Raw genomic sequence first — 23527 nt, 5'->3', positions numbered from 1 at the left:
TTTGAGCTGCTTCTAAGCTTCTCTGCAATTTCTAACTTCAGAAATTCCTAATTTTGCTGATGAATTTTTAGATTATCGAAAGGAAAATTGTTTTTGAAGGGGCAGTACATCTGAACGGGGCAGATACCCTGGATAACTCAGACACTCCACGTTGGATCTGTGTTTGTGTTCGAGTGAAAATTGGGACATTTGGCCTGTGCACTGCACATCTAATGATGAGAATTTTGAATCGAGTTCAGCAGGTCAATTAGGCAACAAGGCGCTTGAAACCATCTCTGGGGAGTTTTTAAGGTACCTGACCCAACCAGCACAGGACAACGAACATGCCACTTACCACCTCAAGCTTGCTCTGCCACCCAGTGAGATCATGCCTCATTTGTGACCTAACTCCATATACCCCTTTTGCCCCATGTCCTTTTCAATAACTTTGGCCAAATGAAAACTTGTGCATTTTGTAAAAATATCATTAGCCACTTCTAGGAGCTATGGACAGACTAGGTTTAAACACTAGGTTGGAGCAAACTATCTATGTTTACTAACTATAAAGTGTGTAGAAGTGTGGTAGAGCAGGGTTTTGCAATTGCCTTCTATTGAGTTTGTGACCTGTGTGATCTGATAGCGTCATGATATGTCTTCACATATTCAGTCGCTATTGTTAGACTATGGACACAATCTATTCTTTCTTCCACGTCTCCAGTTTTTCAGCCCTACTTACTATTTATACATCCTCAAAGTCTTTGTCCTTTACTGGGATACTCTGGGATGGTTTCACCATTCTATCCAACTGTGTACTGAATTATTTTTGAGCTAATTGAGGACCTGTTTATTCCAAACACATCCTGAGGCTGTTCGTTCCTTGTCTCCTGTCATTATTGGTTGTGTAGTTTTGTTTACCTCTTGTTATTTTAGATGATGCCAGTTTCGGTTTAGGCTGGGTATTATCTTGGTGGCTGCAACCTATTAATGACAATACAGTTCGTCCAGTGGCACCTTCATTAACTTGTGACATGGACAAATCTTCATGAGGCCGCAAAGAACTGAAAACACTCGGCGAATTGTGGCCCATTGTCAGAGATGACCATGGCTGTGTTCTCTGACACGGAAAATATCTTTAAAATTAACCTGTCAGTATTTTCTTTTTGAGCCATGTTTCTTGAAATCGGTATTAGAGAGAAATTTTGGGAGAGGTAATGGGAATTTGTTGGACAGAGGGAACATTTAGTTTGGAGAAGTCCTGGTTGAAAGAGTTTCCCCTAGAGAGAAGCTAGGCAATATGTTAACTCCAGGTAAGTCTTTTGCAAAGTTTTTTTTTTAAAGTTCATTCATGGAATGAGGGCGTCACTGTCTAGACAGCATATATTGCTCAGCCCTAATTGCTCAAACACATTGCTGTGGGTCTGGACTCACATGTAGGCCAGACCAGGTAAGGATAGCAATTCCTTTCACTAAAGGACATTAATGTACCAGATGGGTTTTTCCTGACAATTGACAGTCATCATTAGATTCTTAACTCCAGATATTTATTGAAATTCCACCATCTGCCTTGGTGGGATTCAAACCCAGGCCCCAGGACATTATCTGGATCTCTGGATTAATAGTCCAGTGATAATACCACTAGGCCATTGCCTCCCCAGATCAGAGTATTTTGAACTCTGTAGGCATTTCCAAAGCTGAGAAGATTTAATCTCAGTTGTGTGAATATGTAAGGGAGAGGCTATCAAACTCTCTTGACTAGGAACTGAGAGCAACAGTTAAGTTAAGCGCGCAGATGTGATAGAGATGGGAATTCTGAGTACTGTAAAGGACTGCTATTAAGATAAGAATATTGTACTTTTAAGATTTCAAAATCTTGTGTGAAATTTAGTTTGTCATTTTGCATAATCTAACTTATTGCAAAACTCCCATCTGCAGCATTACATGCTTGTAGTTTGGTGAAAGGCCACCTTGCTTTTCCAAACAAAAAATCTATTAAGCTAGATTTTAATTGGAGATTGGAGTAAGAACATCAGCTGAGATCATAGCGATACTCTGCCGTTAGGGAGGGATTTCTTTCTGCTGCTGTCTGTGAATGGAACAATTGGCCATCATGACCTTCAGAGAAGCCGAGATACCTGGTGACCATGTGGCTTGCTGTGTCCTGGCCAAATATCCAAATTTTCTGGAGGATGCCCAGATACAGAGATCATGAGACCAGGAAGCCCTTATCTTGAAGTGAGAGCTGATCACTGATATAGATGTGGATTCTGGATAGCATCTTTGAATTATTTTGCATTCATAGTTACCAGCAGTTCATGATTAATTTCCATCTTAAATGATAGATGCAAGGCATAGTCAGATTTTTTTTTCATACCCAGGTCACAGCAAGTATTTTTTTCCTACTGAATATAGCCATTTTGTTTCAGTCAGTATCTTTTGAAGTGTCATGTTATCCCCTGAATTTGACGTAAAGTTGCTCACAGATTTGTGGGCAATGCATCTGCCATTACAACAGTTCGAAGCTTTGCCCTCTGAAGATATTAGCATCTTTTCAATTTGCTCACATCGTTACTGTTGATGTTCAGTCCACCTGATCTTTTTCAAAATTGTTGTTAAGGTTTATTTATTTAGCCAAGTGATGCAGGAGGTTTTACCCAGTTGGTTTACAACAGCCATAAGCTTTTGACAGAGGCTGCTTCACAGCTGGAGACCTTTCTTCTGCCACAGCAGGGACATAGGTAGTTGGTCCCTTTTCTTTTGGCCCTGCTTGTTGCTGTAGTGCTCTTTTGGTGCTGCACCCTCTAAGGTGAGTGACTTGGAATGGCTTACACCTGCCAAACTCTTGCTGATCCTGTTGAGAGTTTTGTCACATTCTGGAAAGTCCCTGGATGGGGTTGTATAGAGTTCATTGCTCATCCTGAGCTGTTGTCCATGTCTGCGCCGGTGCTGTTTGCACGTGCCCCTAGCCTGTCGTTGCAGTTTTCCTCCCCATGGTCAGTTGCTGGGCTGGTCTCCAACACCTACTGTTCTGATGCTGCTGCTGGGCTTTCTCGTGCCACTTTCTGCAGCTTTTTGGAATCTTCTAACCATTTGCTGCCGTGTGCATATACAATTAGCAGCTCGTAGTAGCCTGGACTGAACATCAGGCGAGTGCAAGCTATTAACTTTTATGAAGTAAAAATCTCATTTAAAGACAACTCGCTTAACATTGTTTTGTTTGAAAGGAGATAATTAGTGCATATGTATTTATTTCACAGAATACTTGTGTAGGAGACCATTCATCCTATTCTGTCTGCATAGCTTCTCTGAGAATTTTAACTTAATGCTGTCCCGCCTTTTCCCGTAATCCTGCACAATGATTCTGTTTACATTATTTGGCAATCCTCTCTTAAACTCCTAGATTGAACCACACTTTGATCCACCACACTTGCATTGACCAACTCTGTGATTAGATGTAAGTATGCCTGGCCAGCTCATACCTGCACTGACTTACTAAACGTCCTTCCCCATATGGAGCCTGGTCAGCCTAAAAGTAATGTACTGTAAGTGAGTGATTCTTTTAACCACTAATTCGTTGCACAGTATGTGGTGTTTTTTGCACATTTAGTGATTTGATTTAAGTTACATCAATTTGGCATACACAGTACTTCACACATCTAGCACAGTATTTTCACCCGTACACTTGTTACCAGGTCAAAAATTCTGCAAGAACCAAGCACTGGCTTTGAGATAACACAATGTAGAGCTGGATGAACGCAGCAGGCCAAACAGCATCAGAGGAGCAGGAAGGCTGATGTATCGGGTCTAGACTCTCCTTCAGGCTTTGATATTGATCCCGTGCTTCATTTAAAGCAATGATTCTTGGGAACGCAACTATATCTCTAAGTGAAGGACCTGTATTTACACAATCATGGTGGAGCAGTCCTTTGCTAGTGCCATCTCTAGATATATAGTCATGTGGCATCCACTTTTGGCTAACATATTGTACTTGTTTGTGACATTTAACCGATCTATACAGCTGGGCTCCCAATATTCTTTAGATCGCACTATTCCTAGCTGCTCACCATTTAGGGATTTCAGACGGGGAAAAGGGGTCGACGTAACTAGTTGGTAAGGTTGGTTTTTTACAGCCCTGCATCTTAGAAATACCTCATCCCACTCCATGCCCCCTGCCAACTACCAGCAGGTGTGAGGTTGTGCAACATCTACTCTATTTATTTATATTCAACCACAGAGAGAAAATTCTCTTCCCAATTGTCTAAGTATGAAAGTTGGATTTTATTTTCAGTTCTGTTTGCATTTATGTCGATTTACCTTTTTTTTGTTTCTCTTTGTAAATAGACTTTAATGAATATGGTAAGGTATTCTAGTGTGCAGATTTTACTGCTAAAAGCTCTGTTGATTGCCGAAAGGGCTGGCATTTTTACAACAAGAACCGTACACAAACTCCTTTGGGGTTACAAAGATCCAGTGCTTTCAGCCATCCACTTCTTGGAAAAGGACGTTGACGATTACTTTGGGCTCTATTATAAGGTATGTCATTCTTCCAAATGTTTTGGTTGTGAAGAATTTGCAAAGGAAGTTGAAAATGCACAGCGATTCTGCTCACCTTCTGAAAAGAGAGATTGGAAACGTTGAAAGTCTAGTTTTAGTGATGATGCGTAAATAATGTTGACCTTCTTTCCCTTCAGACCCTGATGATAGCTTGATTCACCCCCTCACTATTTTGTGTATGATGACTTTTTGTCTGGTACTGCTGACTTGAATGATATTTTAGGAGGCTGCCCTCCAAAATATATGTAGATCTCAACTGTGGAGGCCTATGTACTCAAAGATGCCTGAAAGAAAAATGCACACATCAGCTTGCACCATGATTTCTGCAGTGGCCTGGACTTTTGTTTATAAAAGCAACATTACTGTTTCTCCCTGTTGAACTTGGGGCACAGAAAATAATGAATGATTTTGAATTCTTTGCGATTCCGTGAGGTCAGGAAAGAAGAAAGGTTCCCTTGCCTTCAGAGTTCTTTCTTTTAGAAAGTTAGTCTGATTGCCTGAAGTCAGATGCATACAATTGAAAGTAGTGTTTTTACGAAAAAAGACTAAAACTCAGTTTTTTTCAATTTATTCAGTTATACAGTCCTACAGCATGGAGACAGACCCTTTGGCCCAAACTGGTCTGTGCTGACCAAAATGTCTGTCCACGCTAACTTCATTTCCCTGCACTTGGCCCATATCCTTCGAAACATTTCCTGTCCATGTATTTGTCCAAAAGCCTTTTAAATATCGTTTATGTTCCTGCCTCAACCACTTCTGCTGGCAGCTCATTCCATCCTCTGTGTAAAAGATAAAACAAAAAAGTTGCCCCTCAATTTCCCATGTATTCTTTCCCCTCTTACCTTAAACTGATGCCCTCCTAGCTCCCCGTTCCCCAACCCTGGGAAAAAGACTGAGTGCATTCACTCTACCTGTACCCCTCATGACCTTATACACTCCTGCAAGGTTCCCCCTCAGGCTCCTGCACGCTAAATAAAAATAAAGTCCTAGCTCGTCCAACTTCTCCCTATAACTCAGTTCCTCGAGTCCTGAAAACATCCTTATAAATTTCTTCTGCACTCTTTTGAGTTTAATATAATCCTTCCTATAGCATGGAGACCAAAACTGAGCAGAGTACTTCAAGTTTGCCCTCACCAACGTCATGTACCGCAGCATCACAACTCCCCAACTTAGTCCCCTGACTGATGAAGGCCAGTGGACTAAAAGCTGCCTTCACTGCCCTGTCTACATGTGACTCCATTTTCAGAGAAATGTGCACCTGAACTCCAAGGTCCCTCACTTCCACTACAGTCCTTAAGCCTCTACCATTCACCATGAAACTCCTACCTGGATTTGACTTTCCAAAATGCAATACCTCACCCTTTTCTATATTACACTCCATTTGCCATTTCTTGTCCCACTTTCCCAGCTGATCAAGATCCTGCTGCAATTTTTGATAACCTTCCTCACTGTCCACGATACTGCTTATTTTAGTGTCATCTGCAAACTTACTAATCTCTCCCTGGATTCCATCTGATCTAACCTTCCAAAGCAGCCCATTGTGTGGAACCTTATCAAAGGCTTTTCTGAAATCCCTATAGACTGCACCTACTGCCCTGCCCTCATCAACCTTTCTGGTCATTTCATCAAAGAACTCCCACAAATTTGTGAGGCATCATCTCCCACACACAAGCCATGCTGACTACACCTAATCTCACCCTGTCTTTCCAAATTCATGTATATCGTTATCCCTCAGAATCTTTGCAAGTAACTTATCTACCACAGACGTTAAACTTCCTGGCCTATAATTTATAGATTTTTCTATGCAGCCCCCTTCTTGAAAAAGGACACAACATTCGCTGCCCTCCAGTCTTCTGGGACTTCACCCTTAGCTAATGATGATACAAATATATCAGCCAGAGCTCCCCCAATTTCTTCCCTAGCCTCTTGCAGGGTTCTTGGATATATCTGATTAGGATCAGGAGATTTCTCTGTCTCCATACATCCTAATACTTCTAACACCACCCGTACTGTGATATGGACTATCCCCAAGATATTGCCACTAACTTCCCCAAGTTCAGAAGTCTTCATGTCTTTGTCCCTGGTAAACACAGCAGAGAAATGTTCATTGAGGACCTCGCCCATCTCTTGCGGTTCTACACATGCATGTCCACTTTGGCCGTTCAGTGGTCCTATTCCCCTGCTCGCTATTCGTTTTCCTTTAACATAATTAAAGAATCTCTTTGAATTCACCCTAATCTTCTCAGCCAAAACTCATGCCCCCTTTTCGCGCTCCTGATTTCCTTCTTCAGTAAACTCCTGTATTCCCTATGTACCTCCAGGGATTCCCTTCATCACAGCTATCTGTATCTGTGCCATGCTTCCTTGTTTTTTTTTCTGGTCAAAGCCTCAATATCCCTCATCATTGTCCAGGGTTCCCTACACCTGCCCCCTTGCCCTTCACCCCCACAGGAACACACAGACCTCAAGCTCTAGCCGTCACATTTTTAAAGGCCTCCTGCTTGCTAGAGGTCCCTTTGGCTGCAAGCAAACTACTCCAATCAGCCCCTGCAAGCTCTAGTCTAATTCCATCAGCATTCACCTTGCCCCAATTTAGAACTTGAATCTGTGGAGCAGTTTTGTCTTTTTCCATAACTATTCTAAATTTAATGCAACCATGGCCACTGGCCCCAAAGTGTTCTCCACTGCCACCTCAGTCACCTGCCCTGCCCTATTTCCTAAGAGTAGTCAAATTTTGTCCCTTCCTGAGTAGGACCCTCTATATGTTGCTTAAGGAAATATTCCTGACCACATTTAACAAACTCCACCCCATCTGAGCCCTTAACACTATGGCAATCCAAGTCTCTGTTAGGAAAATTAAAATGCCCCATTATTATAATGCTACTGCTCCTGCAAGTCTTCCCCAGTCTCCTTGCATATTTATTGCTCTAACTTCTGTTGACTATTTGGGGGCCTGCAGTACAACCGCAGTAATGTCACCGGCACTACAGACAAAGCCTCACTGGATGATCCCCTCAGTTATTTCATCTCTGACCATTGCTGTGATGCTCCTCTTAATCAAAAATGCAACTTCCCCTCACCTCTTTCCCATCGATGACTGAGAAATGTGCCAGTTCTATGTGTATATTTTAATTTCTGGGCAAGCTGCAATCTACCATCAAAGCACAATGGAAACTCAAGAAACAAGGGCCTTAGAAATTGACCACGTTATGATTGTTCTTGCATTGTTTTTTTTCTTGTATTCTCTTCTCCCCACACCATCCAACATCACAGCCCTGCCATGTTTCCTTGCTCTTAGTAGAGAGGACCCATTTGTTGCTTTTTCACATTTACACCCATTTACATCTCACTTTCTCTTTTACCACTGTTAACTACCCTTTGTGGGGAGTGTACTGGGGCCCTATGTCACCTCCCCCTTGCTACTTCTGTGCCTGTGGTAAAACTATTAAAATATAACCATTTTCCAACTCGTTTCCTTTCTGAAGAATGGTGTTTTTCTCTCCACAGATGCTGCCAGACTTTAAGTTTCTCCAGCAGTCTCTGTTGTACAGTATATTTTTAAGTTGTATGCTTTCTCATGGGCTGACCAGATGAATATGTGCACTATTATGTTTCATTATTGATACGTTAATTGATTTTTGTGTGGAAGGTCGGGGCGAGTAGTTCAAATGATTGGAATTGCATTTGGAGAGGTTTCTAACATGGGGGTGGGGGGAGGTCAGGTGATTTACTTGGTATATCTGTCCTCCTTTGTTGTACTTTCCAGATGAACAAGACAGATGATGGTGAATATGTTTTTCTTACGGGGCAAAAAAGTTATAAAAATTTTACCACCATCGTGGAATGGAGAGGTAACAAGTGAGTGCTTTTTCTTTTTGTTTCCAGTTGAGAGTTAATAACTGACTGAATTTGTTGACTTGCGCAAACCCGAACAAAATGCTGCTGATCTGGCAATTTTAAACTCTGGTTGAATTCCAGTTAGTCAATTTACAGTGGAATGCTCAATGCTGGCAATTTGTGGAACATGTGCAGAAAAATCAATTAACCCAATGTCAATTTGACAATTTAATGCAGAGATCTGTTTTGTGAAAGTAGAATTTGTAGTGCATCATTAAAATTGGTGTTTGCTATTCAGTTTTATGCACCTCCGATTCAAGTCTTTTTTTTTGTCTCGTTTAATGTTTATCTTACTCCTCCAATTTTTATACCAATGTTATTAGTTCATTGGACTGGTGGACAACAGATGCATGCAATATGATCAATGGGACTGATGGAACCTCTTTCCACCCCTTGATAACCAAAAATGAAACTCTGCTCTTCTTTTCTTCAGACCTTTGCCGGTAAGATTATTCTTGCATTTTCGTTTTTTTAAACATTCAACTACTATGCAAAGCTGATTGCAACAAGAACTTACATTTATAGAGTGTCTTTCAATGTAGTAACACACATTGACAGTTTTCGTGCATGTAATCAGATAAATATTGACACTGAGCCAAAAAGGCAGATCTTGAAAAGGACAACTTAAAGCTTAGCCAAAGAGAGAATTTTTAAGGGGTTTATTCAACGAGGAAGGAGAGTTTCCTGAGACAAGAGGATTAGGAAGGGAATGCCTGAGTTTTTAGCATACAGAAGGCTTAGTACCTAATACTGGGGTGGAGGGGAGGTGTGAAGGAAATATGGTATGTGCAGGTGACCAGAATTGGGGAGCACAGGTAGGGAAAGGCAGGGAAAGTATAGCCACAAAGACATTTGAGCGCCTTTTTTCACTCTTGTATATTTTTTGCATTCTTCTCTTTGGTTTATCCCTTTTCTGTTCTTTGTCTCCCATCACTCCCCACTTTAACATTTTTGTTTAATGAGTACCAAGATGAAGCACAAGAGAAAATAAGATGTGGAGCTGAAGCCACCTTTTCTTCCCACTTCATGAATCTGTGGCTCCTCCTTCCACTCTAGAACCACCGAACAAAGCCCTCAGGGTGCCTCCAAGCACAAAGCTGAGCTTGGTCAATTTTATTGGTGGACGAATAAAATAATCTCAGAACTTATCAGACATGCGCTAGAGCAGAGTGCACTGTCTGCTCACTTTCTATATAATCACGTCTAATGTTTTTGATGCAGGAGTGCTGAGGATGCACGGGGGACCACCTCTAACTTTCACATGTTGGTATTCATCAGTTTGCAGACCTAAGTGATCTTATGGGTCAATAAATCATGACAACAAAAGCTGCAACAATTTAAAACGAAATAACACCACTATAATTTCAAAGCACAGCCACTGGAAAGAAATTTTGCTGGGAAGGTTTTCCCTCAAAGTGAAGTCTTTTTCTCCTTGCTTTTTAGTTATTGGCCTGCTTTCCACTAGGAGGAGACCTGAGCAACCTGAACTGTTGCTTTACAATATCTGTCTCCATTCCTTTAGGAATATATTCAATTATTTCTTGTTTTTGCACATTTTTTTCAATATATATATTTCAGTAAATTGATTCAATAACATGCCTGTGTAGTGCCTTGAAATATCTACTACATTAAAGCCGCTTTTTAATGCAAGATGTTTATAATTTCCGACATTTTTCTTTCTAACACATACTTTGTTCATAAAAGTATATTCATATAGTTACTAAAGCTGTTCAGTTCTGTACAGTAGCGTATGAAGAAACAAACAAACATTGGACATTATCCTCCTATCTGTCCACTCTTTTTTTTGATCGCTTTAAAGAGGTGCATGACTTGCTTTGCAAGATGGTGCAAGGAGAACAAACAAGAATGCTCTGCAATTCCTTTTGAAAGCCACTGTTTTTGTGTATGTTTGGAATTCCATGCAACTTTAGATGATTTCCAAACTGTTAGGAATGGAGAAAGCCTCATACATTGATTATAGCTTGTTTCAGGTCCTTTGATACTAAATTGCAGTTTTATAAAACAATGCATTATTGCTTGACTCCCTTATTCTCTCGAATAAATGTAGCTTTGAGAATACTAAGCAGCCCTAGTTCAAACACTTGTGTGGAGCTGGCTTACCTTGTGGGAGATGTCGAGGGATGGGAGGAGAATGTCCATTTCTTGATCGTGGACATCAGGTGACAACAGACAGTAGTGAGCAGCATCAATTGCTTTGAACTGCCAGACACTGGCAGAACTGCAGCACAAAGACTTAAGAAGAATGGGACAAATATAATTGCTGTAATGCTTCAGACATTCACATTGTAAAATGTTTGTTAGCAAATGACATCCAGGTTACAAGTCAAATTAAAGTGAGCTGCTGCTTCTATATAAAGATGTCATTACAAAGCACGCAAATCAAAGTTGCCAACTTCTTAAAATCGGCCATCTTAAACAAGTAAGACCCTCATGTAGGCTCCTGAGCTGCTGCTGGGCCTGCTGTGTTCATCCAGCCTCACATTTTATTATTAAGACCCTCATGTATACTGTTTGCCTTTATTAATATTACTAAGCAACTTCTGTTCCTGGTTCAAAATTTGTGTTCAATAAAGCTGAGCACAACTCAGTCTGTACTGATGCCAGTCTTCCTTTTGAAAATAAGAAGAGTTTTATTAATTGTGTTTTTGTTTTAAATTTTGTTAACAGGTCCCTCTATGCCAATTTTGAACAGGAACTTAGTGTCAAAGGGATACCAGTTTTGCGATTTGTGCCTCCAAGTGAGATTTTTGCAAATATAACAGTGAACCCAGAAAATGCTGGTTTCTGTGTTCCAGCTGGAAACTGCCTGGGTTCAGGCCTGTTGAACGTGAGCACGTGCAAGCAAGGTAACTGGATTAAAGCCACGTATTGACTGATCTTGGAAGGCTCAGGGTTCTGTTTGGAGGGTTTGGGTCCTTCAAGATAAAGTTAGAGATTTTATGGGCTAGAATTACAAAACGAGTTGGTTAGCTCCACTGGCTGGACAGACCATAAGACATAGGAGCAGAAATTAGGCCATTAAGCCCATTGAGTCTTCTCTATCATTCAGTCATGGCTGATTAATTTCGCAGCCCCATTGTCCGGCTTTTTCCCCATAACCCTTGATCCCCTTGACAATCAAGAACCTATCTATCTCCATCTTAAATATACTCAATGACCTGGCCTCTACAGCCTTCTGTGGCAGTGAATTCCATAGGTTCACCACTCTCTGGCTGAAGAAGTTTCTCCTAATTTCCATAGTAAAAGGTCTTCCCTTTACTTTAAGGCTGTGCCGTCGGGTCCTAGTCTGTCCTACCAATGGAAGCATGTTCCCAACATCCGCTCTGAAGTTTCAGTCCGATCCCCCTCATCCTTCTATCAAGTAGAGACCCAGAGTCCTCAAACATTTCTTCTTTCCTGGGACCGTTCTTGTGTACCTCCTCTGAAACTGATCCAGGGCCAGCACATCTTTCCCGAGATATGGGGCCCAAAAATGTGCACAGTACTCCACATGAGGCCTGACCAGAGCCTCAGAAGTACATCCCTGCTTTTATATTCAAGTTCTCTCCAAATAAATGCCATTACATGCATTTGCCTTCCTGATTACTGACTCAACCTGCAAGTTTACCTTGAGAAAATCCTGGACGAGAACTCCCAAGTCTCTTTGCACTTCAGATTTCTGAGTTTTCTCTCCATTTAGAAAATAGTCCATGCTTTTATTCTTCTTACCAAAGTGCATGACCTCACACTTTCCCACGTTGTCCTCCATCTGCCCCTTCTTTGCCCACTCTCCTCACCTGATGAAATCCTTCAGCAGCCTCGCCGCCACCTCAATACCCCACCTGTCTTTGTATTGCCTGCAAACTTAGCCAGAATGCCCTCAGTTCCTTCATTGAGATCATCAATGTATATACTGAAAAGTTGTGGTCCCAACACTGACCTTTGCGGAACACCACTTGTCACCGGCTGCCATCCTGAGAAAGACCCCTTTATTCCCACTCTGTGCTTTCTGCTAGACAGCTAATCTTCTATCCATGCTAGCACCCTGCCTCTAACACCATGGGCCCTTATCTTACTCGGCTGCCTCCTGTGCTGCACCTTGTCAAAAGGCCGCCTTGAAGTCCAGGGAGATAACATCCATTGGCTCTCCTTGGTCTACCCTGTTGTTACTTCCTCAAAGAATTCTAAAAGATTTGTCAGGCATGACCTCCTGTTAATGAAGCCATGCTGACTTTGTCATATTTTACCATGCATTTCCAAGTATTCAGAAACCTCATCTTTCACAATGGACTGTAAAATCTTACCCACATCCAAGGTTAGGCTAATCAGCCTGTAATTTTCAGTCTTTTGCCTTACTCCCTTTTTTAAACAGAGGTGTCATGTTAGTGATTTTCTAGTCCTTTGAGACCCTCCCTGACTCTAGTGACTTCTGAAAGATCACCACTAACACCTCCACTATCTCTTCAGCTATCTCCTTCAGAACTCTGGGGTGTAGTCCATCTGATCCTGGTGATTTTTCCACCTTCAGGCCAATCAGTTTTACTAGCACCTTCTCCATGGTGATGGCCACCATACTCAGCTCTGCCCCCAACTCTCTTGAATTTCTTTGGAATATTACCCGTGTGTCCCACCGTAAAGACTGATGCAAATTGATTTTTGAGTTCCTCAGTCACTTCCTTGTTCCCCACTACTATCTTTCCAGTGTCATTTCCAGCTGTGTCCACTTTTACATCCCTTTTGCCTTTTTATATATCTAAAGAAAGCCTTCCAGTTCTCCTTTATGTTACTGGCTGGCTTACCCTCATTTAATCTTCTCCCTCCTTTATTTCCTTTTTTTTTATTGCCCTCCGTTGGTCTTTTTAAGCTTCCCAGTCCTCTGGTTTCCCACTCTCCTTCACCACATTATTTGCTTTCTCTTTCGCTTTTATACTATTCCCTGACTTCCCTAGTCAGCTGTGGTTGCCTCATCCTCCCTGTACTGTGCTGCTTTTACCTAGGGATGGATTTTTGCTGCGTCTCCTGAATTACTCCCAGAAACTCCTGCCTTTGCTATTCCACTGTCTTTCCTGCTAGGCTCTTCTCCCAGTCAATTCTGCCCAGCTCCTCCCTCATACCTCTGTAGTTGCCTTTATTTAGTTGTAATACCGTTACCTCTGATTCTGTCTTCTCCCTCTCAAATTGTAAAGTAAATTTGATCATCTTCTGATCACTGCCTCTTAAGGATTCCCTTACCTTAAGCTCCCTTATCAAGTCTGCCTGATTGCATAACACTATATCTGGAATTGCATGTTCCCTAGTGGTCTCCACAAGCTGCTCCAAAAAGCCATCTCAAGAACCTTGCTCAAATTCCTTTTCTTGCAACCCACTACTAACCTGATTTTCCCAGTCCACCTGCATATTGAAATCTCCCATGATCACTGTGACTTTGCCTTTCTAACACACCTTTACTGTTTCCTGGTGTATCTTGCGCCCCAGCTCCTTACTGCTATTTGGAGGCCTGTGCATAATTCCAACTATGTTTTTTTTAAAACCTCCTGCGGTTCCTCAACTCTGCCCACACAGATTCTACTCCATCTGACCCTACTTCGTTTCTTACTGTTGATTTAATTTCATTTCTTACTAATAAGGCAACCCACCCCCCTCTGCCCACCTGTCTATCTTTTTGATAAGATGTATATCCTTGGATATTCAGCTCCCAATCCTGATCCCCTTGCAGCCATGTCTCCGTGATGCTCAGCCCGCCATAGCTAGGATGTGGTTGAGCATGACGCCAACGTTTCAGGGTTTCATCCCTATTCTTGCTGCAGTAGGTTTAGAGTCTACTTCTTAATCCAGCCCCTTAGGACAATGGTGGCGTAAGCTATGGTTAAATCATGGCAAATAATCGAGAATGGCCTTCAACAGGTACCAATGTTACAGATCCAATGTTTCAAGGTTTGTCGCCTCTGAAGCAGTTATCATGACTTCTTGTAATGTTACCGATAGTTGGTCAGAGTGTGAATGTGTGGAGTTTGAACTGGCAGGCCATGAAACCTGTGATTGCACTTACATAACTCACCTTTGACGATTGAGTTCATAAAACATGGAAACTTCTTGTGCAAAGAAGCAGCTGAAAAGTCAGTGGATTTTTGCAAATTGACTGAGTGTACTTAACACTTTTAATGGTCTCAGATGACTGAGGTAAGCGTGCTACAACTGGGCCAGCCTGTTAATGAAGTCGCTGCTTGTACCGGGGGTGTATGTTTCTCAGTTCCTGGATACCTAACTTCATTCAGTTCTATGGCAGCTCGCCATATACAATCAATTAATCTAACCATCCTCTTTTAATTTGACCAAAGGTGAGATTTAATTTGTGCAGCCATTAGATATGCAGTAGTTTCACTATGAACCAAAAAACGCGTTATTTACAATGTGGAATACCATTTAGGCACACTTAATCAATGAACATTTTATTTTTCTCTCCTTTACTACAATAGGGGCTCCTATTATTCTTTCATCTCCACACTTTTACCAGGCAGATCAAAAATATATTGATGATATTGAGGGCATGCACCCAGACAAGGCAAACCATGAAACGTTTCTGGACATAAATTCGGTAAGTAAATGTAGTTAATCTCATGAAAAATAGGACATAGGAACATGTTTAAAAAGGAACTGGAGTGTGTCATTGGCCCTTCAAGCCTGCTGTGGTATTCGTTCTGATCATCCAACTGAGCCTCATCTTGCTCACTGACAATTTGCTTTGTGTACATAATGCACTATGTGTGTATTGTAAATTTCAAAGAGAGGCATGAAATTTGAACAATGTGCAGGAGAAGGCCATTCAGTCCCTTGAGTCTGTGCTGTCACCTAACAAGATTGTGATTGGTCTGATTGTAAGCACTAATCTGCATTTGTGCCTACCCATGACAACTTTTCACCATCACCCCACTTTGCACCTTGCTTAACAAAAACTGTGTCTACCTCTGCACTAAATTAGTCAAAACCTCCAGATGCTATAACAGTAAAAATTTGTCTTATCTGCTTTAAATGGGTAGTTCCTTTTTTAAAACAGTTACCCCTAATTCTATATTCTCCTATGACTCTCCTCGTCTCCCTGTCAATACCCTTTCTGTTTCAATGAAATTGCTCTTACTGTTCCAAACTTCAGCAGATACAAGCCCAACCATTTTTCTTAAGAAAATTCACCCGTTTTGGGTATTAGTTTGGTAAGCCTTCTCTGCACAGCTTCTAACAATTACATCCATCCATGAGTAAGGTGACCCATACTGTCTGCAATTTTTCAAATGCAGCCTAGCCAGTGCCCTATGTAACTGAGGCATAACCTCCTTATTTCTTAATTTTCTTTCAATAAATGATAACATCTAATAATATTCCTTTTGGTTGCTCTACCTGTGTACTAATCTTTTGTGAATCATGCACTTGGTTGTTACTTTCAACACTCAGATGGGAATCGGGGAAAACTCTCCAGTAGTTGGAGCCATCAGTCATCTCAGCTCCAGGTCAGCCTTCGTAGTGTTCCTCAGGATAGTGTGCTTGACAAACCATCTTTAGCTGCTTCATCAGTGACTTTCGCTCCATCATAAGGTCAGAAGTGGGGATGTTTGCTGATGACTGCACCATGTTCAGCACCATTCACGACTCCTCAGATACTGAAGCAGTTCATGCACAAACTCAACAAGATCTGGACAACATGCAGGCTTGGGATGACCATTTATTAAATGTATAAGTTGTAAACATGTTATTCAAGTCAAATGTTGCATCTCGAGAGGGATTGGATGTCAGTTAATGCTTACTTTGGATTCCAAATTGGTGACAATTTACTGAAGCACACCTTCTGTTATTTGGCACCAGAGTGAGTTGAACAGTAGATTCTTGTGATTTATTGAAAATCAGTTATGTGCTGCCATCGGTCTTCTCTACTTTAGAAGATCAAAGAATACTTGCCGTTGGCAGCTGCCTTGGACCCTCATTCATAAACACCAAGTGTTACTATGTACTAACCTTCTACCTGCCCTGGTGTCACACAGGCTGGATCTGGCCACATTGCAGTCCAAGCAGTTGGATTGCACCATTTAATTTGTTGCGGAAAAATTGTACAGAGAAACACTTTTTGACCACAGGTTCATCAGGCAGTTGTCATATGTAATGTCCTCCAGGCCCTGGGCTAATAGAAACTGCTGACCCTACCTTTTTGGGTTCTGGACTCTCCGACATTTGGCAGAGTGCCTCTTCACAAGAACTTTCAAACAAACTTAGCTGGTGGTGAGAAGGGTGCCCGCTGCCTGATTTTTTTTTTGTTTTATTTTGTGCAATGCTTCTGTGACACATAAAATGCCCTTGAACCAGCTGCAGTGGTTAAAAAATTGCACGTCTACTGTTCCCTAGATATAGCAGTTTTTGTCATGATACGCCCTAAGCTGCTTTGTGGTACAGGACTCTGTGCTGTACAAGCTACCCCCAGGGATGTGCACCAAGTCAACTGTCAACTATGCCTGGAGGATTGTCAACCTGAAACTGTCAGGCTTTCCAGTGTAAATTGTTGTCCTTGATTGAGTTACAGTCTGGTACGTTGCGAGTTCCAGAACTACATGCTAAGGAATGCACTAAAGCTTGGGGCAGCCACAAAAAGGGCATGGTTAGGATGTAAGCAGGCCAGTGGCTCTATTCCAGCTCCTTTTTATTGCTATCTGGGAAGCTTGTTCAGCACTGAGTTGTTGAGTCTGTGCTGATGAGTGATTTTGTTACGGACAGTTACTCTATGATTTTATGTATTGTGCTCAACTGTCCAATGGCTTCTGCCAAAACAACAATCATCATTTGTGAAGATCAAAGGAAGTATCCTGAGATTGTTAAAGGCAGAGCACACATTAATCCAACAAACAATTGCACCTTAACAAGTAATGCACAGTTTGATATGGCCCACTCTCAACTTTTGTATAAAGGACATAATGATAACTGTCTATGTGTAAGCATAATTTGAGATCTAGATAGAAAAACATTACAATGAGTACTGTCAGGTAATAAGAGGAGAGCATTTGGATTTTATTGACCGCTCTAACCCGCCAATCAGAAGTAATTACGTTGTGCATTTTATTGGATAAAATAAGGATAGATCTGGCTGTTTGAATATTCCTTTAAAGTGGCAAAGTTTTTGGATTTTGGAGCAAGACTAATAATAACAAGTTAAACCTGAAATACACACTTCAGCAATAAACAAATTCTATCTGCTAATACAGTTTTCTGTTACTTGGATGATTTCTGTTGACGGGAATGAAGTGCCATTGATAGTATGCGTCACTGAATTAAAATATTGTAGAGACTTAGAACAGACTGCCTGCAGTGTTATTAAGCTATGATGTTGTTACCTATCACCACTAGCTACTCTGATGCTTTTGTAGCTCTGTTGGAGAATGATGTGCACCTTGACTTCTCATTTTTCTGCTGTAAAAGCCAATGCTGTATTCCAACAAAAGAATCATTGATCCAATGAAAATCTGGATCTACAAATTAGCTGATTGGTTCTGGGAATTGTCACAACAATACTGGTCAATAACAGATCTCACTCTTAAAGACAAACTGTGCAAAATTAACCATGTAAATGTTTGGTACAAGGAATGAAATTGTGTTCCAATTTTAATTAGCCTTAATTTGGATTTACTCAAATACAGCTTCACATCTGCGATGAATTTAAATATGTAAATAAGTAGCTAGTTTATAAATCATTTTCTCAATCTATATTGTTTATATTTGAGGAAGTGTTTATTCGAGTTTGGCTCTTGGATGATTGGGTTGGTGTTACTACACAATAACAATATAGCAAACTGGTTAAGGTGGTGACTGATGCCACTGAAACACGACAGATGCCTATGGCACACCAAATATTCATTCTTTAAAAATTGTTTGCGTTTTTCTCATTTTTCCTAAGTTATTGTGGATTCAACTTCCATTGTGACTGAAATTTCTGCTTTAGACAACACCCTTTCTTCCTGACATCAGTGGTTCTGCAAGGCTCTATGTTACGTTAGCTCCAACCATTCTATCAATATCTCTGTCTGTGGGTGGAGACAGTTGGTTCTATTCTAGCTTTTGGAGGCAACAGTGTGTCTGTACTCGCTTCACATGATCCTATTAGTTATGCCTGACCAGATATAGTACCTTTTGCTATCATATAGTAATCTTTCTGAGCTTTAAAAACAGTGCCTTCACACTGCAATAGTGTACCCCTAATCCTTTGATAGACCCCAACGCATGGCAAAGACGAAGGTAGTGAGCTGCCTCAAATAATCCATACCCTGTACCACATTCTAGTAGAAGTGGCAAATGTCACCAGTCACAATTTCACATGGCAGCAATCATTATCTGGGCAAATACCTTGAATGGAGACAATACCAAACAGGGAATTCTGGGGCTGAAGAGAGGGCCATAGGGCCTTTGCATGGTTAGTGCGTCAGAGCAGTTTTCCGTCAAATGAGAATGGGAAGAGAGATTGAAATTAAGGAAGTGGGAAAAGTAAATGTTGTGAGGTAAAGACATTTCATTTTTGAATTTGAAAATTTAAAATGTGACAACAGGTTGTGATAGGCAAATGTGTGCGAATAGTCAGAATGCCATCTAATGTTGGGTGGCTTTAAAGTAAAGTATGCAGAATGTAAGCAGACAGTGAGAATTGTTGAGTTATAAAATGATGTGCGTGGGTGCAAAGAGTTGAAAGATGTTTATTACAGGATGTGAACACCTACAAGAAAATAACTTGATTTTCTATAACAATGCACATGTGAATATCTGTCTGTGCTGACTTGTTGTAATGTTTAGCTTACAGGACTCCTCGTGAGGGCAGCAAAACGAGTTCAGATCAACGTTTACATTGAACCAATAGCAGGATTTGAGTGAGTAGATTTTCAGATATTATCCAACATCCATACTTGATGAAGAAGTTTTTGGGATACACCTACCCTTTTATAGCTGTTGTTAGCATTGAACAGGTTTACAAATGTAGTGTTGATAGGTTTTGTGTAAAATAGCAGAAAAGGGAAACTTGAACAATTTAAAAGCTGTTTGATTTGGTTCTTAACAATAGGAATGTTTTGATTTTTTTTTGTTCCAATAATCCAGAGGGAAAGGCCAGAAATATTAGTGTAGAAAGAGGTTAGTCAGCCTCTTATGCCTGCACCAGTTCTATTATCTGATGCCAGTCTCCTGCCTTTCCCCGACATCTCTGCGCACCATTACTTGGAAAATAAACATCGAATACCTTCTTGAAGGCCTTCAATTGAATGTGTCTCCACCATATTTCCAGGCAGTGGATTCCATACTCCCTGTTTTCCTCACATTACTCTTGCTTCATTTGCACATCACTTTGAATATATGGCTTCTTGTTCCTTTTACAAATGAAAACAGCTTCATCCTGTCAAGCTTTATTGCCAACTTTGAAGACTTTTTCCTTGACTTAATCGCACCATTTGAAACAAGAATCACATTTTGAGACCATTTTCTTTTCAGATTTATTTTCTTCTCCAGATTTTGGCTGGTTAATCTACTTTGAGTTTCTGGCATGCCATTCATAGCTGCTAAATGCATGACATTTGTTTCCATTGTAAAATGGCCGGCAGGCTGTCAGGGCACGGGCTTCTCTGCCTATTTCCTCTTTTATGCCAGCTACCCGTTCCCACTAGCTTGCTATGTTTTGACAAGCACCATTCCATATGGACCCCAGATTCTTGTCTATCCTGGATGGATTTACAATTATTATGTAATCTAATCTTAAAATAAAAATTATGAGTGCACCAGAGAGAGCTCGACAATGAGGGTAATGAATGCCGGTAAGTCTCACTTCCAGAATGTTGTTAAAGGTAGTTCAGTTGCAAATTTCAAAACTAAGTTTGATCAACTTTGTTGGGCAAGGATATAAATGCTCCAAAACAAGGGGTAGATGGAACATATAGAAGTTGTTATTAACTCTAATAACAGAACAGGCCCAAGTGCTGTAGATGTTGGTGTGTTCACCGAGCTGGGAGGTTTGATAGCAGACATTTCGTCCCCTTACTCGGTGACATCTTCACTGCTGTGGAACCTCCAGTGAAGCGCAGTTGTCTTGTGCCGGCTCGAATTTATAATATGGTCTGGTTTTTGCTGCTTCCTGTAGGTGCTGTTTCCGGTCGTGTAACATAATGGTCAGTATACCGGGTCTAATTCCATGTGTTTATTGATGGAGTCCGCGGATGAATGCCAAGTCTCCTAGAATTCCCTCTGCAGGAATGCACAACCAGAACTGGAATCGGCACTTTGCAGGAAGCAGCAAAAACCAGACCATATATAAATTTGAGTGGCACAAGACAACTGCGCTTCACAACAGGCTCCACGGCAGTGAGGATGTCACCAAGTAAGGGGACGGAATGTTTGCTACCAAACCTCCCAGCTCGGTGAACACACCAACATCGACAACCAGCACCCGAGCTACAAATCCTCACTCAAACTCTGAAGGCTCAAGTGCTGCTTGTTTCTGTGTAGTGGTGGGGACACCGTTCAGAAATAACAATCTGTCTTTGGTGCTGAGTCACAAAATTGTTACGTGCAAAAAGAGGCCATTTGGCCCACCAGACTGCACAGGCTATTAGCATTTGGGCTTACAGCCAAATTTCTGTTTCTCCCCCACAACCTTGCACATTGGATGATTAGTTAAGTAGAAACAGTGCCCTCTTTAAGTGTTCAGTGTGCCATTTTAGAAGCAGGAACAATTTCTCGCTATCTACTCTGTCCAGCCACCCCTCAATTTAGAAAACTTCTATCCAATCTACTTTTTAGTCTTCTCTTGTCAAGGAAAACAGTCCCCACTTATTCAAACATTTTAATAACTGTTGTTTCTTATTCCTGGAACCATTCTCATAAACCTGTTCTATACTCTATCTCATGCATTCAGATCCTCCCTATAGTCTGACAACTAGCGCTGCACACACTACTCGAGCTGAGGTCTATTCACTTGTTCTGTACAAGTCCAGTATCATCTCCTTGCTCTTGTACTGCTTTTCTCTATTAATAAAGGCTAGAATACTGTAGGCTTTATTTACAGACCTGCTATCTGTACTACCACCTTTTCACAATACTTTGTTTAAAAGGTCTGACTACTTAATGCATACAACCTTTTATAATAATATTTGTCCCTTCTGTTTCATTAGAGCTTCAACTTCTAACTTCCTTATAAATTTAATTCTTTCCACCTTCTGAGCTGATGCCCGTTCACTATTACAATTACCTACATACACAAAATCAATATTACAGCTGCATGCGATTAACATTCTCCCCCATGGGGGCATTTGAGCATTAGATCCACAATTCCAAAAACCAGGGACACTCAACACCTCTCTTTTGTCTTATTGGTATTTGTTCTAGTATGTTTATTTCATTGTCACCTTTCCCTTTTCTGCCATTTGCGCACAGCTTGCTGTTAGATTTGGAAATTGTGGCATCTTGGAAGTGCATGCCCACATATCCCGATCTGTTTTGGTGTGTTGAATCATGAGATTTTCCTTCATTCCCACTTTTATTACTGGCCAGGGAAAGCTTTGTTCTCCAACAACCAGGACAGAGGTCACTTTAGTGACCTAGTCCTTTGAAGGGACCCAATGTAGCTGTTTCTGCCCCTTGGTATAATTCATGGCTGTCGTCACTACATAGTATGTCTGTCCATGAGTACATGTTGCAAACAAAAACCTGATTATTCGCAGGCAATATAGACAGTGAACAATTTTCATAAGTACTGATCCCAGTGAACCATAATTTTTACCTTGGCCATCATTTCTGAACAGTTGCCCAGTAGAAGGTGTATAAACTGACCAATGATTTTCCCTTCTGGGATGACTGACACGTTGTCACTTCTGGAATTTTGTTGCATGAAAACCGTTCCCCTTTCTGGATACTCAATGTTTCACTTGCGCACGCCAAACCATCTACCCCTGCATAATGCAAGTTTGACCCCTCTACTTCCTCTCTGTTAATCTGTATTATCTTGATCTTTTGCGTGAAGTTGTTCTTGATCACAGGGTATTCTTTAAGTGTCGACACTGATACAGGTGTGCTTGTCAGCCTGAATTAGGTTTATTGTCACATGTTCTCAAGTACAGATGTAGAGGATTATGGTGAAAAGTTTACAGCATTCCCCCCCCCCCCCCCCCCCCAACACACACAGTACACAGTACTTTGGTAAAAACGTTTGATACAAAATAGATATACAAAGGGGGGGGAAAAACTTGCATCACCTTACAGATATTAATAGTATAAGAAAAATAAGAACTAAAGTTAGAGTTATAGAGTGAATCTGACTGTGGCCCCTGTCGCGGTTAACCCAGTTACAATGAGACATATTATTCCCTTCATCTTGCACTAGGCCTGTAATACACAAATGTAACTTCTCTTATTTCCAGCTTGTTTCTTACATTTATTTTAAGTCCAAATTCTCAATTTTTCCTACTAGTTCATCCAAGCCCAGCTCCCAATTTTCTTCGGACTCTAGCTATCCGTTTTTTCCGACCCAGTTTCTTCTTGTGGGATCGAGGAGCGGTTTGTTTCTTTGGCATCTTTTATTGTCTTATCTGTACAGATGAAGAGCAGTCAACAATATTTTTTTAAAAATTTTGTTAATTACCAGCATTCCTTCCTTTTTGATTTGATACACATGGTCGCTTGGGATCATTTTGCTATCATAACTTGGCACTCATGTTTTTCTCCTTGATACACTAAGTTGCCACCCAGCATAGTAGTGGCTTTCACCCCTTTTACTGCTGTGTTTCTCTCCTGTAACTACAGTGTCCATCTGGCAATGCTATTTTGGCTTGCTGTGCCATTGTTGATGTGTGTATCGAGCAGCATCTGAATGGGTGTATATTCTGTCAAAATTGTCAACAGGCTCGACCTTACAGTGTAGGTAAAATATCCTACCACCCAGAAGGCCAACAAATACTTTCCATGTGCTCTGTTGGCATGCTGGTCTTACCTGATCGCGCACCACCTGTAATAAGGCCACTGATGTTGTGGAATCTGACGGAGCCACCTCTAACGAGAATGGTTCGGGGTAAACAGGACAGGGGCGCTCCCCAAGCCCTAC

The 23527-nt window shown here is 41.2% G+C and overlaps 1 protein-coding gene across 4 annotated transcripts in view; it reads left to right on the top strand.

Annotated features, from left to right (window-relative positions):
- Positions 1-23527, top strand: part of scarb2c (scavenger receptor class B, member 2c) — a 60878-nt gene that overhangs the window by 17230 nt on the left and 20121 nt on the right. For all 4 annotated transcript variants that reach the window (XM_048535666.2, XM_059646404.1, XM_059646393.1 and 1 more), the window contains 6 exons: positions 4318-4509; positions 8297-8388; positions 8751-8870; positions 11116-11294; positions 14904-15022; positions 19243-19316. In XM_048535666.2, coding sequence (XP_048391623.1) covers positions 4318-4509; positions 8297-8388; positions 8751-8870; positions 11116-11294; positions 14904-15022; positions 19243-19316 — 776 coding nt within the window. The remainder of the gene's footprint in view (positions 1-4317; positions 4510-8296; positions 8389-8750; positions 8871-11115; positions 11295-14903; positions 15023-19242; positions 19317-23527) is intronic.

The sequence above is a fragment of the Stegostoma tigrinum genome, chromosome 1, assembly GCF_030684315.1.
Source record: "Stegostoma tigrinum isolate sSteTig4 chromosome 1, sSteTig4.hap1, whole genome shotgun sequence".
NCBI lineage: Eukaryota > Metazoa > Chordata > Chondrichthyes > Orectolobiformes > Stegostomatidae > Stegostoma > Stegostoma tigrinum.
This window is presented reverse-complemented; position numbering and strand designations above follow the sequence as displayed.